The 17,005-nt window shown below is 40.3% G+C and overlaps 1 protein-coding gene across 3 annotated transcripts in view; it reads right to left on the minus strand.

Annotated features, from left to right (window-relative positions):
* Positions 1 to 5,523: 5,523 nt before the first annotated feature.
* LOC127436972 (sodium-coupled neutral amino acid transporter 4-like) overlaps positions 5,524 to 17,005 on the minus strand; it is a 34,484-nt gene continuing 23,002 nt past the window's right edge. For all 3 annotated transcript variants that reach the window (XM_051691519.1, XM_051691521.1, XM_051691520.1), the window contains exons 14-16: positions 12,160 to 12,304; positions 11,970 to 12,067; positions 5,524 to 9,672 (exon numbers count right to left, since the gene is read on the minus strand). In XM_051691519.1, the coding sequence (XP_051547479.1) occupies positions 9,568 to 9,672; positions 11,970 to 12,067; positions 12,160 to 12,304 (348 nt within the window). In that variant the 3' untranslated portion in view covers positions 5,524 to 9,567. The remainder of the gene's footprint in view (positions 9,673 to 11,969; positions 12,068 to 12,159; positions 12,305 to 17,005) is intronic.

Here is a 17,005-nt window from a genome sequence, read left to right on the forward strand (position 1 = left end):
CCCTATCAGAGCAGACCTGAGACCCATTTTAAGTCATGACAGTGTACAGTTCTCAGGGCAGTGAATCCACCTCCTGGACTCATGCACTACACTGATATGCCCTCTCAAGCCAGGCAACACAATCCTCACATGACCTGACTGGTATAATCTCTCTCAGGATGAACATCTAGTGAACTCATGCGCCTCATGTGATTCCACACTAAAAGTGAACAGCTCTTGCTAAAAGTGCCTCTATCTAGACCAGAGTCTTTGTGATTTGGACTTCATAGGGTTTTAAATTGAGCTTTCAGTCTGGCAGAGACTGTATGTGTGCCAGCCACAGGGGCACTGCCCGCTAGAATGACTCAACAAATATCTGTAGGCTTTAATTGAAGCGGCAATATGTCAATATGTGAAACAGTACCTGGTGGACACACCATAATTTCAGGCAGGAATAAGTGGTTGCTAAGGTGCACGATGTTCTGTGTGGTTTTTAGCATGTTCCTATGCAGTTGCTAGGGTAGTTGTTAGGGAGTTGCTATGCAGCTGCTATGGTGTTGCTGTGCAGTTGTTGCTAAGGTGTTCTTAGTGGTTTTTAGTGTATTGCCATACTGCTGATAGGGTGTTCTGTGTGGTTGCAGTTGTTAAGGTGTTCTGAGAGGTTTTCAACATGCTCCTATGAGATTTCTAGAGTGTTGCTATGTGGTTGCAAGGGTGTTGCTATGAGGTTGCTCTGGTTGTTCTGGGTGGTTACAAGGGTGTTGCTATGCAGCTGTTAAGGTGTTCTGAGTGGTTTTTAGCATGTTCCTATGTGGTTGCTAGTGTTGCTATGTAGTTCGAAAATCAAGGGTGTTTGCTAGGGTGTTGCTATGCAGTTGTTAAGGTGTTCTGAGTGGTTTTTAGCATGTTCCTATGTGGTTGCGAGGGTGTTTGCTAGGGTTTTGCTATGCAATTGCTAAGTGGTTCTGAGTGGTTTTTAGTGTGTTGCTATACAGCTGATAGAGTGTTCTGGGTGGCTTTTAGCATGTTCATGTGGTTTTAGAGGTTTTCTATGCAGTTGCTAATGTGTTGTATGTGGTTGCTAGAGCATTGCTATGTGGTTGCCAAAGGGTGTTCTGTGTGGTTTTTGGCATGTTCCTATGTGGTTGCTAAAGCTTTGTTATGCAGTTGTTAGGGTTTTATTGGTGGTTACTAGGGTGTTGCTATGCAGTTGTTGATAAATTGTTCTTAGTGGTTTTAAGTGTGTTGTCATACAGCTGATAGGGTGTTCTGAGTGGTTTTTAGCATGTTCCCATGTGGTTGCTAGGGTGTTTCTATGAGGTTGCTCTGGTTGTTCTGGGTTGTTCCAAGGGTGTTGCTATGCAGCTGTTCAGGTGTTCTGAGTGGTTTTTAGCATGTTGAGGTTGCAAGAGTGATGCTATGTGGTTGCGAGGGTGTTTGCTAGGGTGTTGCTATGTGGTTGTTAAGTGGTTCTGAGTAGTTTTCAGTGTGTGTTGCTATACAGCTGATAAATTGTTCTGAGTTGCTTTTAGCATGTTCATGTGGTTCTAGGGGGTTTCTATGCTAGAGGTCTGGTTGCCGACCCCTGCGATAGAGTGTTCTGCGTGGTTTTTAGCATGCTCATGTGGTTTTTAGAGGGTTTCTATGCGGTTGCTAGTATGTCTCCGTGTGGTTGCTTGAGTGTTGCTATGCGGCTGCTAAGGTGTTCTGAGTGGTTTTTAGCATGTTCCTATGTGGTTGCTAGAGCGTTGTTATGCAGTTGTAAGGGTGTTATGAGTGGTTGCTAGAGTGTTGCTAAGGTGTTCTGAGTGGTTTTTAGGGTTAGTGGTTGCTAGTGCGTTGCTCAGGTTGTTCTGGGTGGTTACAAAGGTGTTGCTATGCAGCTGCTAAGGTGTTCTGAGTGGCTGTTAACATGTTCCTATGTAGTTGCTAGAGCGTTGCTATGCAGTTGCTAAAGTATCTATGTATGTATATCTATGGGGTGTTCTGGGTAGTTGCTTTCTACCCCAAGTCAAAAGTGCCCACCTTCAAAGCCTCTTTGACATTCTGCTGTCTAGATACAGCTCGGGTCCCTCCTTCAATGTGTCAATGGGATTCTTTCAACTGTTTATTCATCCACAAGGTGGAAAACTTAAGTCTGCTCTCTCAGTCAAATAACAGCACACCTCTCCTAAACAGGCCACATCATTTAAAGTATCATTCATGTCTGGAGCACAAACTGTGCTGGATGAATTACCCAAAAAAGTTAATACTTATAAGTTGGGTGTTCGTCCAAATCAGTCACATTCATTCCACTTGAGAATAATTGTTTCCAGTAAAAATGCACAACCAACAGGTGTGGTTATAGTTTTGTTCAGTATCTCCTGAGGGGATCTACTGTTCTTTTCAAAACTCAAGAGCTTCATTAATGGTGATTAATTACTTGAATAAAACTATTGTGAAAACAATACTGATGAGACATGTCTTTAAAGGTCATAAACATAGGGTTGGGCACTGCTTGTGTTTTTAAAAGATATAAAGTTACAATTAAAAATCATATCTATATTAAAAGCAATTTTGTCCCTAAAATATAGCTAAATACACCTATAGAAGAACACACACGCATTCCTTGAATGTGAGTTTATGAGTGTAAACACTTGGACACAACACAGAGTAGAAATGTGTTATGCTTTAACACCCTCCTTATAGAAAGGAGCTGCACACAAATGAATAAGACATTGGAGCAACAGATACCAGACAAACACAACTTAATTTAGAAAACTGTATTAATGTCCTTTATATTTAAAACATTGCACATATGTTTTGTTTCGTACAAGGATGGCAATAAAAAATAAACAGAAACTTCACACAGACTCAAATGAAGAGTATTCTGATATACAGTATCATACAGTAATGCTGGATATTAGCTGCCCGTCCTTAAACCAGGGCAGAGAGACACACAGAGACAGAGAGAGTGAGCGAGAGAGGAGATCAGACCATCCAGATGTGCTTGTATGGTGGTCTTATGTAAGCAGCTGTTGACATGATTCATGCCGAGACTGTGACCTGCATCCTGACACACACACACACACACACACACACACACACACACACACACACACACACACACACACAAACACACACACACCCCGTCTGCAGTATACTGTGAATGACATTAAAGGTTCATTCTTTCAGACTGTAAACAGACTCATGGTGCTGCATTAATCATGAGCTCTGGGTCACGTGTGTTGTGGTATATAGGTGCAGATGTTGGTATGTTTGAAGTACATGAAACACTGGCATTACAGTGCACTCCTGTTTAAAGGTGTGTGTGAAACAACAGCAGAAATACACACTCTAACATATAAACTCTGTGTTTAAACAATAGACAGGTAATAATTTACAGCTGTCCATTCAGCCTGATTTTCTAGAACAAAAACAGAAATAAACTAAACTTCAGTTGCATCATGTGCTGTTTTGCATATACACTTAAATATAATATTATAGGAGTACATTTCATAAAACCTGAACATGTCTAGGTCACATTTAGCCCCACACATTTTATATAGTCCCTTTATATATTTATACAAACAGTATATACACATTTCACACACACATTTATTTTCAGCAAACTTAACGTGTAAATATTTGCATGAACATAAAAAGATTCAACAACTAAGCCATAAACTGAAGGGGGGGGGGGGGTGCATCTCCTCCTCATGGACTGCACCAGATTTGCCAGTTCTTGCTGTGAGATGTTACCCCACTCTTCCACCAAGGCACTTGCAAGTTCCCGGACATTTCTGGGGGGAATGGCCCTAGCCCTCACCCTCCGATCCAACAGGTCCCAGACGTGCTCAATGGGATTGAGATCCAGGCTCTTCGCTGGCCATGGCAGAACACTGACATTCCTGTCTTGCAGGAAATCACACACTGAACGAGCAACATGGCTGGTGGCATTATCATGCTGGAGGGTCGTGTCAGGATGAGCCTGCAGGAAGGGTACCACATGAGGGAGGAGGATGTCTTCCTTGTAACGAACAGCGTTAAGATTGCCTGCAATGACAACAAGCTCAATCCGATGATGCTGTGACACACCGCCCCAGACCATGACAGACCCTCCACCTCCAAATCGATCCCGCTCCAGAGTACAGGCCTCAGTGTAACGCTCATTCCTTCGACGATAGATGCGAGTCCGACCGTCACCCCTGGTGAGACAGTGAAGAGCACTTTTTGCCAGTCCTGTCTGGTCCAGCGAAGGTGGGTTTGTGCCCATAGGCGACATTGTTGCCGGTGATGTCTGGTAAGGACCTGCCTTACAACAAGCCCTCAGTCCAGCCTCTCTCAGCCTGTTGCGGACAGTCTGAGCACTGATGGAGGGATTGTGCGTTCCTGGTGTAACTCGGGCAGTTGTTGTTGCCATCCTGTACCTGTCCCGCAGGTGTGATATTCAGATGTACCGATCCTGTGCAGGTGTTGTAACACGTGGTCTGCCACTGCGAGGATGATCAGCTGTCCTTCCTGTCTCCCTGTAGCGCTGTCTTAGGCGTCTCACAGTACGGACATTGCAATTTATTGCCCTGGCCACATCTGCAGTCCTCATGCCTCCATGCAGCATGCCTAAGACACATTCACACAGATCAGCAGGGACCTTGGGCACACCATCTTTTTCCAGAGCAGCCTGTATTTCTCCTGAGGTTACCTGTGGGTTTTTCTTTGTATCCCGAACAATTCTTCTGGCAGTTGTGGCTGAAATCTTTCTTGGTCTACCTGACCTTGGCTTGGTATCAAGAGATCCCAGAATTTTCCACTTCTTAATAAGTGACTGAACAGTACTGACTGGCATTTTCAAGGCTTTGGATATCTTTTTATATCCTTTTCCATCTTTATAAAGTTCCATTACCTTGTTATGCAGGTCTTTTGACAGTTCTTTTCTGCTCCCCATGGCTCAGTATCTAGCCTGCTCGGTGCATCCACATGAGAGCTAACAAACTCATTGACTATTTATACACAGACACTAATTGCAATTTAAAAAGTCACAGGTGTGGGAAATTAACCTTTAATTGCCATTTAAACCTGTGTGCGTCACCTTGTGTGTCTGTAACAAGGCCAAACATTCAAGGGTGTGTAAACTTTTGATCAGGGCCATTTGGGTGATTTCTGTCATCATTATGATTTAAAAAGGAGCCAAACAACTATGTTATAATAAATGGCTTCATATGATCACTATCCTTAAATAAAAGACTTTTCAAAACCAATGCCAAAATTTCACAATTTCTGCCAGGGTATGCAAACGTTTGAGCACAACTGTATATACATACATATACACATACATACATATATATATATACACACACACATACACTGAATATACACACATACATACACACTCATACGTTTATACTTATTTATTTTTGGAGATAAATGAGACCAATACGTTTGTGACATTTATCTCATTATTTCTGATCTTATTACCATAATGTATCTGTTTTCTATCATCCTCACATCACCATGGTAACAAAAAAATCTATGCCAGTTCACCATCAAGAAAAACAAAGACAGACATCATTTCATATTTCTTTATTTTTCATGTTACATAATACAGACACAGCTTCAGTGATACAAAAATCCTCCACTGACATCTTGTGATTAGTTGATCCGCAGAAGGCCGCAGCTGATTGGCTGACGGTGGATTAACAGTTTTGTTGGTTTTGATGGCAGTTAGTGAGCGGACGAGGTTTAACCTCATTTCTCAAGACTTCCTGTGTTCCTCTACATCAGCTAAAAATACTGGATACTGAGTTCATTTCACATTAACAAACAAATGAAAACTACATTTACATTTTGTACATTCAGAACACAGTTTGAATGAGGAATCGATAAACTTCCTGCACATCATCCCTGAAGGAAGCTACAGACAAAGAGCAGCAAGACAAACCAGCATACAGACCAACCGTTGTGTTCAGGAGCACAAAAACACAAAGTCAACATGAAATAGCGTTTGCAACCCATTTTACTTCTGTAATGCGAAACATTTCTGAATGAAATATATATATAGGGGGATTTAATCCATTAGGAATTGACTGGACTGTAAAAAGTGGGTTTAACATACCAGAATGGAGCCAGGGTGTTGGAGGGGATGGGCTTAAAAATAAGAGGCCTTACTGATGTCATCCAAAACGCAAAGATGCTTGTGGGGCGGAGCAAGTTATTATATTTTGACGAAAGATTCCGGAAACTATTTTATTTAACTTTTAAGTAACGTACATGATAAATTGTGCACAAGAAGTCCAGAAGTGTGAATTAAGTAAATCGGGTGAAGTTTGATTTCATGTTGACTTTAAAATACATATTACATTTTAAAGACATTTACGAACACACACATACATTGTACAATGTTCAACAGTCCAATACGTAGTTTTCAGAGGTAAACGGTGGAGGACAATCTTGCTAAACATCTCAACACAATCTGTGGCAGGTGGTTTTTCAAAAACATAACAGATGTTTAAAATAGCCGAACATTCGTCTGATGTATCGTCTGTAGCTCAGATTCAGAGACGTTAAATAATGCTGCATTCACGTCACGCCGGAATTACCGGAATTCAGAGTTTCATGAAAACTGTGACGTCTCTACTTGACTGCCATGTAAAAACAAACAAAAGGGCAGTTTTAAAATCGTTTGGTAGCAACCTCAATGGGCGAACCATTCTGTTCGAAACGCCATTTTATTATGAACAAAATCAAAAGAATTTTATAAAACTCCCATTTTGGCGTAATAAGCGTTGCCACTTAAACATAATTTTGGAGTTCCAGGATGTAGCTTCTCTAAATGACGGAAATTCCATTCTACATGAATCACAGGAGGAACTACGGCCCTTGTTTTTCCAAGTGAGCCGTACGCGAGCCTCTGGGAGTCTCAAGTACCATTTCGCCTGCTAACTAATCAAGTAACAACTCCATTTTTAGCATAAAAACGGTCAAGGAGGTACAATAGAAATACAATGACTTTTCTACAAATTTACAAAAGAAAAAAAAAGGCATGATGGCAGAAACATACAACAACATCAAAAAGATTAAAACTCTACAGGCGAACATTTGATGCATCGTCCCTTCCAGCATCCATCAATGACCCCCCCTAAAGACTATTTACAGACCATATACAATGTCCAAAAAGACCATGTTTGTGATTTAAAACATGCAAAAATATCATACCATTTCATTTGAAATATTTGCTTTATGAGTTAAGTCGATCACCAAAGGATCTTTAAATATCGTCCACTTTGGCTGGACCTGTCCGAGCGCTTATCGTAGAAAAGTGCGACTGTCCGTTAACGCTCAGTTCTGTAAACGTAACTTTCTCCAGCAAGGCAGTGCAGTCGGATACAGCACAGGGAGATGGCGAAGGCACAAATCATGCATTTAAAATACAAGCCGATTTATCAAGCTCGAGGCGAGCGATCTGAAGGCCGTTTCAGGTCGGGGCTTGTGCGTGATGACTTGATTTTATAAAATGAGTCAGCAGTTACCGTGTTCATTGCACGGCCCATTTGGCGTGGCATAATGCGGTTCAAATGTTATCTAAACTCCTTCTGTAAGCTAATTGCTGCTGTTGAGACATCTGCGTTGAAAAGCAAGAACTCGAGGGCAACAAAGAGTTCACTCGCTGAGCTCACGGATTATAAAATCCTCTTAATAAAGAGGTATCGGTCAGAAATCTCCCTGTTATCGTGTAGACTGTCCAACTACGCCGTTCAGGTTGCATGGAACCACTTGAGAGGAAAACTACAGTTTCTCGGACCAGACTGTATGCACATGTTCTTCATTTTGGTACAAAAGTTTGATAACTGGACCTTTCCCCTCGCATAGAGGAAATGTGATTCAAATGGTAATGTTAAAGGAATAGTTCATCCAAAAATGAATCGTATCCTCAAGTTTGAGTGAGCTATACTTTTAAAAATAAACAAAAAATTATCAATGACTAATGTTGCCTGATGAAGTCAAACATGAGTATGAAAGTGTATTTGATGACAACAAAACAAAAGTGCTCTTCATTCGATGAACCATTCGACCCAACTCTCTCTCTCTGTATTAAAGACCCCATGAAATCACTTGAGAAATGCAGTTTTGTGTGTTGACCCAGCATAGCATAACTGCAACATTTATTTCAAGCAATTAAATAACATCTAATATTTATTAAATATTCATCCCAAACAGCACATAACAATAGCCGACACTCTGAACTGGATCATGACAAGAGTTTTGGCGGGAAATATTTGCATACTGACTGTCCGAGCTTGCTAGTCGCACAAAAAGGAAAAAGGCTAGTCGACACAATTGCTAATACTTTGAGCAAATTTAGCAATTTTCCAAGTATGTATTTGACCTGTAATCGTTTATTTTAATTCCCAACATGTTTACTGATTGAAAAAAAGTTTATTTCCCCTGAAAATGTAAACTTTCATGGATTTGAGAAATTTTAGAAGCATAGCAAAAATGCAACGCTAAGCATTAGTGTTCATGCTTTTTCTATATGCATATCAAAAATTAAGGGGGGCTTGGGGCAAAAACACCACCAAATGTAACAAAAATGCCCTTGAAATTCAAAATGTGGAGGCAAAAAATGCCCCTGTAATGTTTTAAAAAAAATATTAATAATTTATAACATTTGATATAGTTCTTAATACTCAATTCTAAGCCTAGTTATCGACATTATCACATGAAATAGAATTTGTCGTTGATTCAATTTATGGGTAGGACGTAATATATATTCTCAGTCTAATTATTCATACTGAGAACTTATGTACATTTATTATTTTGAGGTATTTCAATAAAAGAGTGACAGTACATTTTATATATGTAAAAAAAGCCCTTATAAAAAGGTCAAAAATGCCCCTGAAAATCAAATCCAGGGGGCAATCATTGCCCCATTATGGAAAATTACCATGGAGACTATTCAGCAAGTCGTAAATAAAATATTCCAATTTAAAATAAAATAAAATAATTTTATTAAAAATAAAAAGCGGTGAAACTTTTCAATGCTAAATGCCTAATAATAGTTAATAGCTAATAGTCTTTAGTTTACCTCACAGCGTTATGGCGAGGGGACATTTTCATTCTAGTGAGCATTTTATTGGATAATAATTTGCATACACCCCTGAGTGCAAGATGATGTCACCAATATTTTCGCTCAGTTTTCTCAACAAAAAAAAAAAGACTGCAAATTTGAAATGCACGTCTGCTGAAAGTTCAGTTAACATACACTAGCATGGAGATGACTTCTAAGCTCCTCATACAAAACTCCAGTTTTGATTTCATGGGGTCTTTAAACATCTCTATCTGCGGGAGAGACGCAACAATCGTCCGCGTCATTATGGAGAAGCGTCACTTGTGCCCGCTGTCATTCTCCCCCGTGAATTCACTTTCACGTCTATCTGACACTCGTGAAAACAGTGATGCAAGGTTTGAGAAAACATAAATGAGAACTTAAAACAACAAGCGAGAGCTGGACGAGAAAGAGGGGGAGGTGGAGTCACAGGGTTCAATCCAAACTGAACATCCATGTTCTTGTGATGGAGGGTCTTCAGTTTCAGCACCTTCTGAGTGCACTGTTTAGTGAGCACCTTTAGAGCCAGGCGGGTTGTGGATCCAGTCTAATACGATGAGAGACAAGCTGCCGATCATGAAGATGATACCCACCACCAGAAAAATGGCCGCCTGTGGACGCAGAGAGAACGTATGTGAGGTTTGCACACTGAGCTGTAACACAGGCAATGCATGCTACTTCTTTTAAAACATACATGCATCTGAAGGGACGTTTGACATTTGTAATGCAGCCTGAAAATGGAACGTCCTGTACGTGCTGTCCAAGAGCTTTTCTGGTGCTCGGTATTAGAGCTGGACAATGTAGCTCAATTCTTCTTGATACATTTCTGGCTTTTGAAGATATTCGATATATATAAATCTAAATTTAAAGTAAAATAGTATATAATCAGGCCACATCCACACTAATACATTTAGGCATGAAGCCTCCATTGTCAGTTTCCTTATGCCAACTGTTTTCCAAAGTATGATGTAATGGAGACCGTTTTCGACCCATTTGCCGTTGTAGTGTATACATACATACATACATATACACACACACACACACACAATACATTCATAAAGTATTCAGACCCCTTAATTTTTTCCACATTTTGTTACGTTGCAGCCTTGTGCTAAAATGCTTTAAATTATTTAGTTTATCACATCAATCTACTCTCCATGCCCCATAATGACAAAGCAAAAACCAGATTTTTGATAACTTTGCAAATCTATTAAAAAGAAAAAACTGAAGTATCACATTGACATAAGTATTCAGGCCCTTAACTCAGTACTTAGTTGAAGCACCTTTGGCAGCGATTACAGCCTCAAGTCTTTTCGGGTATGATGCGACAAGCTTTGCATTCCTGGATTTGGCGATTTTCTGCCATTCTTCTCTGCAGATCCTCTCAAGCTCTGTCAGGTTGGATGGGGACCGTCGGTGGACAGCTATTTTCAGGTCTCTCCAGAGATGTTCGACTGGGTTCAAGTCCGGGATCTGGCTGGGCCACTCAAGGACATTCACAGAGTTGTCCCGAAGCCACTCTTGTATTGTCTTGACTGTGTGCTTAGCTTAGGGTCATTGCCCTGTTGGAAGATGAACCTTCGGCCCAGTCTGAGGGCCTGAGCGCTCTGGACCAGGTTTTCATTAAGGATATCTCTGTATTTTGCTGCGTTCAACTATCCTTCAACCCTGATCATTCCCCCAGTCCCTGCTGCTGAAAAACACCCCCACAGCATGATGCTACCACCACCATGCTTCACCGTTGGGATGGTATTGGGCAGGTGATGAGGGGTGCCTGGTTTCCTCCAGACATGACGCTTGGAATTGAGGCCAAACAGTTCAATCTTCATTTCATCAGACCAGAGAATCTTGTTTCTCACAGTCTGAGAGTCCTTTAGGTGATTTTTTGTGTGTCTTACACTGAGGGGAAGCTCCGTCTGGCCACTCTGCCATAAAGCCCAGATCGGTGGCATGTTGCAGTGATGGTTGTCCTTCTGCAAGTTTCTCCCATCTCCACACATGATCTCTGGAGCTCAACCAGAGTAACCATTGGGTTCTTGGTCACCTCTCTTACAAAGGCTCTTCTCAGGGCGGCCAGCTCTAGGAAGAGTCCTGTTGTTCCAAACTTCCATTTAAGAATTATGGAGGCCACTGTGCTCTTGGGAACCTTCAATGCAGCCAAAATTTGTTTATATCCTTCCCCAGATCTGTGCCTCAAAACAATCCTGTCTCTGAGCTCTGCAGGCAGTTCCTTTGACCGCATGGCTTGGTTTTTGCTCTGATATGCATTTTCAGCTATAATACTTTAGACCAGTGTGTGCCTTTCCAAATCATGTCCAATCAGTTGAATTTGCCACAGGTGGACTCCAATCAAAGTGTAGAAACATCTCAAAGATGATCCAGAGAAATGGGATGCACCTGAGCTAAATTTCAAGTGTCATAGCAAAGGGTCTGAATACTTACAGTATGTCAATGTGATATTTCAGTTTTTTCTTTTTAATACAAGTTATCAAAAATCTGGTTTTTGCTTTGTCATTATGGGGCATGGAATGGAGATTGATATGCTAAAATGCTTTAAATCATTATTTTTTTTCACAAGGCTGCAAAAAAACGAAGGGGTCTGAATACTTTCTGAATGCACAAATAATATATATATATATGAAAGATATCAGCATAGATTTTAACCAATAACCGAGAGCTCCAAAAAGCAACTATCGCACCGATTAATCGGTAAAACCGATATATAGGTCCACCTCGAAACAATATGGCAGTACATAGTAAAAAACAGTGTCATCATAAATCATAAGGTTCCAGTATTTTATGTTCCCAACCCTACTTATTCACGGTTGTAACGGGCCTTTATGAAAAGAGATAACGGAGTCATATGTTACTAACAAAATCATCACGATTATATCCCGTTAGTACTCACTGATATTTTCTGTGGTGATTTGAGTGGTAAACTCTTGACCAGTCGCAGGTAAAATGCTGCCGGAAGAATAAAGATGAGCATTGTGGCAGCAGATGAACCTACAGGAATACAAGAACGATTTATTGTTTATGCTAAAGTTTGTTGTCCTCTCAGAGAAACAAACATCTGTTTTTATAAATCATCTACTGACCGATAAAGCCAAAGATATCCCTGATGGTGGGGACGAAAATCACGAGTAGATTATTGAACGCCAGAATTGCAGCAGCGATGAGGATGTGTCTGATCCAGCTGAACTCTTTCCCTGAGAAACACAGCGTGATGACTGATGAACGAATCTGCAAACACACAAACAAACGTTCGGTTAGACCAGAATACCAATCATGCATTTTTCCACAATAGTGTGCACAATATTAATACAAACGTGTGGGACGAGTTATGCACTGAAGTTAAATACTTCAGTATTTTGAAAAAACCCGAAGCTTGAGTATGAGCAACAAATATCTTTAGCTATCAGTGCTGTCGTTTTGTATTGCACCAGGAAATGCAAAAGCTGCTACACTCAAATGCAACGAACATCAGCCTGCAGTAAAATTACATTCTTTCTCAGAATAGCTAGCCAGTGGCTTTACAGGTAATTCAAAACAAATGAAAACAACATGTGTGTGCGTGCGTGCGTATATATATATATATATATCCTCATCACCATGATAAAGTAATTTTTTTACTGTGCTGCACTATATATATATGCGCATTGCAGTAATATCATAATGAACATCTTTTTTCGCATTGCAGTCAGAATCACACTGAAAATAGGCTTAATTTTAAATATGCAAAATATAATTTGTTTGCTTCTTTTGATTTAGGAGTAGGATGCTTTCTTGACAGGTTTCGTGAGAATCACCCAACTAAAGACTAACCCCTAACCCACGTCATAGCCCTAGAAAACAACGTATAACTTTAATTCGGGATGTTTTGTCAGATTTAGCTCACTTCTGAGGACAAATGTATCCCCAAACTATAGCTAAATAAACCCACACACACAGTAATGTTGTGAATGGAGCAGCGCTGTGTATGACTGAGCAGGTGAGCTGCATGAGTGAATGATCTGAGCAGGTCACAGGACCCGAAATGATCCGCTCAGAGCCTGAGAACCAGAGCACACTAGGGCAAAGTTCACCATACACAACTGCAGGGCTCAGGGCGGGGCGTCAGACGGGATTAACAGTGTAACCGTGTGGCAAAGTTGCATCAGCCAGCAGCAGGAAGTAACAGTATGACTGACAGAGTCTGACGTGCATCGCTCTCAAATATCTTGCAAATGTAAATACAGATCGTATTACACGTGCCTTAACTTTCCTCTAAAGTTCTATAGCATCAAATATTAGTGTTTGAGTCCAACATATATCAGATGCAACAATGATATCTTTTTAAAGACACTAAGAAATCAAAATTGGAGTTTTGTAGCTTTTCATGTCGGTTAGCTTTGGGGTCATCTATATGTTAAGAGTATTCCTAAAAGCTGACAAAATTCAACTTGAAGCAGATGTACATTTTTAGTATCCTTCAGCCTCCCTGCAACACACCAAATATGAAAATATATAAATAAATAAATTCCAAAGTCTTCGATATGAATTGGACATTGAATGAAGAGCAAAAACAGCTTTGCGAAGGTCTTTTGCTTCTTAGATACAACGACCCCCAAAGTCTGCAAATGTCAGAGATTCCAATATGAACTCAAACATTCCTAGATCAAAGTATCTACATTCATTTTACAGCTCTATTCTCTTACTGTGTGTAAACAATTAACATTCGTGACTCGTTATTTTTCTCTTAAGGAATTTCAGGACAAACAACCGAGACAAAGAACAAAGTTGGGTTTGCCAGTAAGCTCAGAATCTTTTTCTTGGATATTCAACACCTCGTAACACATCATTTGAAATAATTGGACAGCAGACAGACTCCACAAAAGCACTGCATAATCGTCCATCTTTCTCTGATCAGACAGTCTTTTAAAAAGAGACACTGGGTTGAAGTTTGAAGTTGAAAACTCGAAGTGGCCGTCACTCGGGTGTGACAATTCTGTTCGCCCTTGAAGTATTCGGCATCCACCGGTGAGGGCTTCTGAAGTCCTGCACTGACCGCAGGACCGAATGTGTGACATTTTACTCGTGACCCACACAAGGACGGGAACAATGGCGGACAGTCACGTCTCTTCTGTGTAAAGAAACACACCGTTCTTCACATTGTTGGGAGGTAGTTCAGTCTGGGCAATATGGCCAATATTATCACAATATGTTTTGTCTTCAATCGCTTGATATCGATATTTATCACGATATCCAATTCATACCATAAATGTATTCCACGTTTGTTAGACAACTTGTTTGTTTACAAGTAAACTTCACAGAAAAGCTACCTTTTAATTTGAAGTTCAAGTAGTATACTCCGTTCTCGTCTCCACAATTTCATCATCTTCAGTGGACGTTTGACTCCTCATGGTCATTATTTTCGCATAGTGATTCGCCTCAGTCCGGGTGGTGGAGGACAAATCCCAGTTTCCTGAGACAGTCAACCCGCATGTCTTATCATGTGGCTTGTTAAGCACGTTGCCACGGAGACATAGCGCATGTGGAGGCTTCACGCCATCCACCACGGCATCCATGCACAACTCACCATGCGCCCCACTGAGAACGAACCACATTATAGCGACCACGAGGAGGTTACCCCATGTGACTCTACCCTCCCTAACAACCAGGCCAATTTGGTTGCTTAGGAGACCTGGCTGGAGTCACTCAGCACGCCCTGGATTCGAACTAGCGAACTCCAGGGGTGGTAGCCAGCGTCTTTACCACTGAGCTACCCAGGCCCCATGGTCATTATTTTTAACGTTTCCGACAACGTTCTTCTGCCTGGTTTTGGCCCGACGCATGTCAGCTACATTGCTAATTGCATACTAAGCCTACATGTCATTATGTCCACTAAAAGACTGTTAAAAAATGTACGGACGTGACAGCGCTATGCATCATGAAAACACATTTAACTATATAGCACATAAATAAACAGCAATGGTGTTGATGTCGGAGTTGTTGTTGTGTTCAGTGATAGCTGTATTGCATTGTCAGTGTGGTCTTGTTCGGTACACAATGATATTACATTAGCGGATGTCTAGCTAGCTAGCGGCTACTATAGGTGCGTCCCAAATCACACACTATTCTACTTCATTCTGTAGTGCAAGTAATGCGAGAAGTAGGTTTACACTGAAAATGCAACAAAAAGTAGTATACTATTTGTGTGCACTTCAACCGTCAAAACGGAGTGTGCACTGTTGGACAGTTCATGCACTCAGCACTCGTGACTTTGTAGCGGAAGGGGCGGAGTTATCTGGCTGCTTTGCTGGTCTGACAAAACAATTGTAAATCATGGAGAATGTAGCAGCTAGCGAAACTTCAGTGAAGACATCAGCGACAGCAAATGCATTTTTTTGCAGGAAGATATTAGATGAGCGCTCGACGGGGAAAAATAACGCTGAATTTCTAGAGGTTTGTGAATTACATCTGTTTAAATGAGATATCTGCATATTTGCAGATGGTATATAATAGAAGTAATATTGATATTTACCTTTTATCATTAGAAAAGTTACAGGGAACTGTTGAGGAGAGACTGTTAGAATACATGCTTTAGAGGTAAATAAATGAATGCTCCACAGGATGATATCTGCTCAAGTTTTGTGAGGTTGGTTTATTACATCTGTTTAAACAAGATACGCTCATATTTGCAGACGGTATATGATATTAGTTTTATTGATATTTGCCTTTTTATCATTAGACAAGACAGTTAAAAGTTACAGGGAACTGTTGAGGAGAGAGAGGGAGAATGAAACAAACATTATGAGCTCAAACGTGTCTGTCGCGGCTCTGATATGCGGACCGTTTAAATGACACTGTGTTGCACACCGGTCTATTATTGTAGTAACACGATGGCACGTAACAAGAAAACTTGTCAAAAGACATGTCTGTCGCTTCACATGCAAGCAGGCGATTCTCAGCGCCCTCAAGAAACAAATCGGCCAATGCCGATAATTAAAAAATTACGAATATCGCACGATTTATCGGACCCAAATCATTCTACCACAAATCAAAATAATGTCACAATGCAATCTTAATGCACTCAAAATTATTTTAAGATGTACACATCTCAATTTCATAAAATTTAGTAAACTTTGATAAAAAAAAAAAAAAAAAAATATATATATATATATATATATATATATATATATTACGTTTTAATTTAATTTAGTTAAACATTACAAAATTCAGCTTGATGGAATTTTGCTAAAAAAATTAAATGTGTAAATCTTAAACATAGGCTACAATATTTCTTTGAGGGTTCATCTAAAAACAGCTTTAATTTTTAAAGCAAAATGTACACATCTTATTTCTTTCTATTGCGTTTGGGGTGAAATAAGACCTGGAAATGTTCTTGACATGTTTCGTGTTCTTCACTGTGTTTCACTGTCTCCTTTTATGTTCCACAGAAGACAGAAAGTCATGTGTTGGGAACAACATGAGGGTGAGTAAATGATGACAGAATTTAATCTCATTGACTGTTTAAGGTCAAACATGCCTTCAGATCAAACAACTGATCTGATAATTACACCATTAAGCATCACTACAATCACCGCAGTCCCATCATCATTCTGAGCTCATCGTGGAGTCTCTCAATAACGTTTACGGCACATTTACAATAAAAACAGATCTCTTGTATCAACTGTTTGTCATGGTTTTGTTAGTAAGTGTTGTCTGAGTGGTTGAGTCAAGGACTCAGAGTCTCAGACCGAACAATAGAAATCTCGCTCACAAAGGCAGTGACATTTAAGAGAATCCTGAAGGCCAAGAACTCCCTGGAAACACAAATTGACACAAACTCTACAACCCCTGATCTCAAATGTACAGCTTCAAACAGCAACAGAACTGTGCTTCAGGGACAGTGCACCCCAAAATAAAAATTCTGTCCTCAACAAATGACAACTAACCCTACTA

This window comes from Myxocyprinus asiaticus, chromosome 47 (genome assembly GCF_019703515.2).
Source record: "Myxocyprinus asiaticus isolate MX2 ecotype Aquarium Trade chromosome 47, UBuf_Myxa_2, whole genome shotgun sequence".
Taxonomy (NCBI): domain Eukaryota; kingdom Metazoa; phylum Chordata; class Actinopteri; order Cypriniformes; family Catostomidae; genus Myxocyprinus; species Myxocyprinus asiaticus.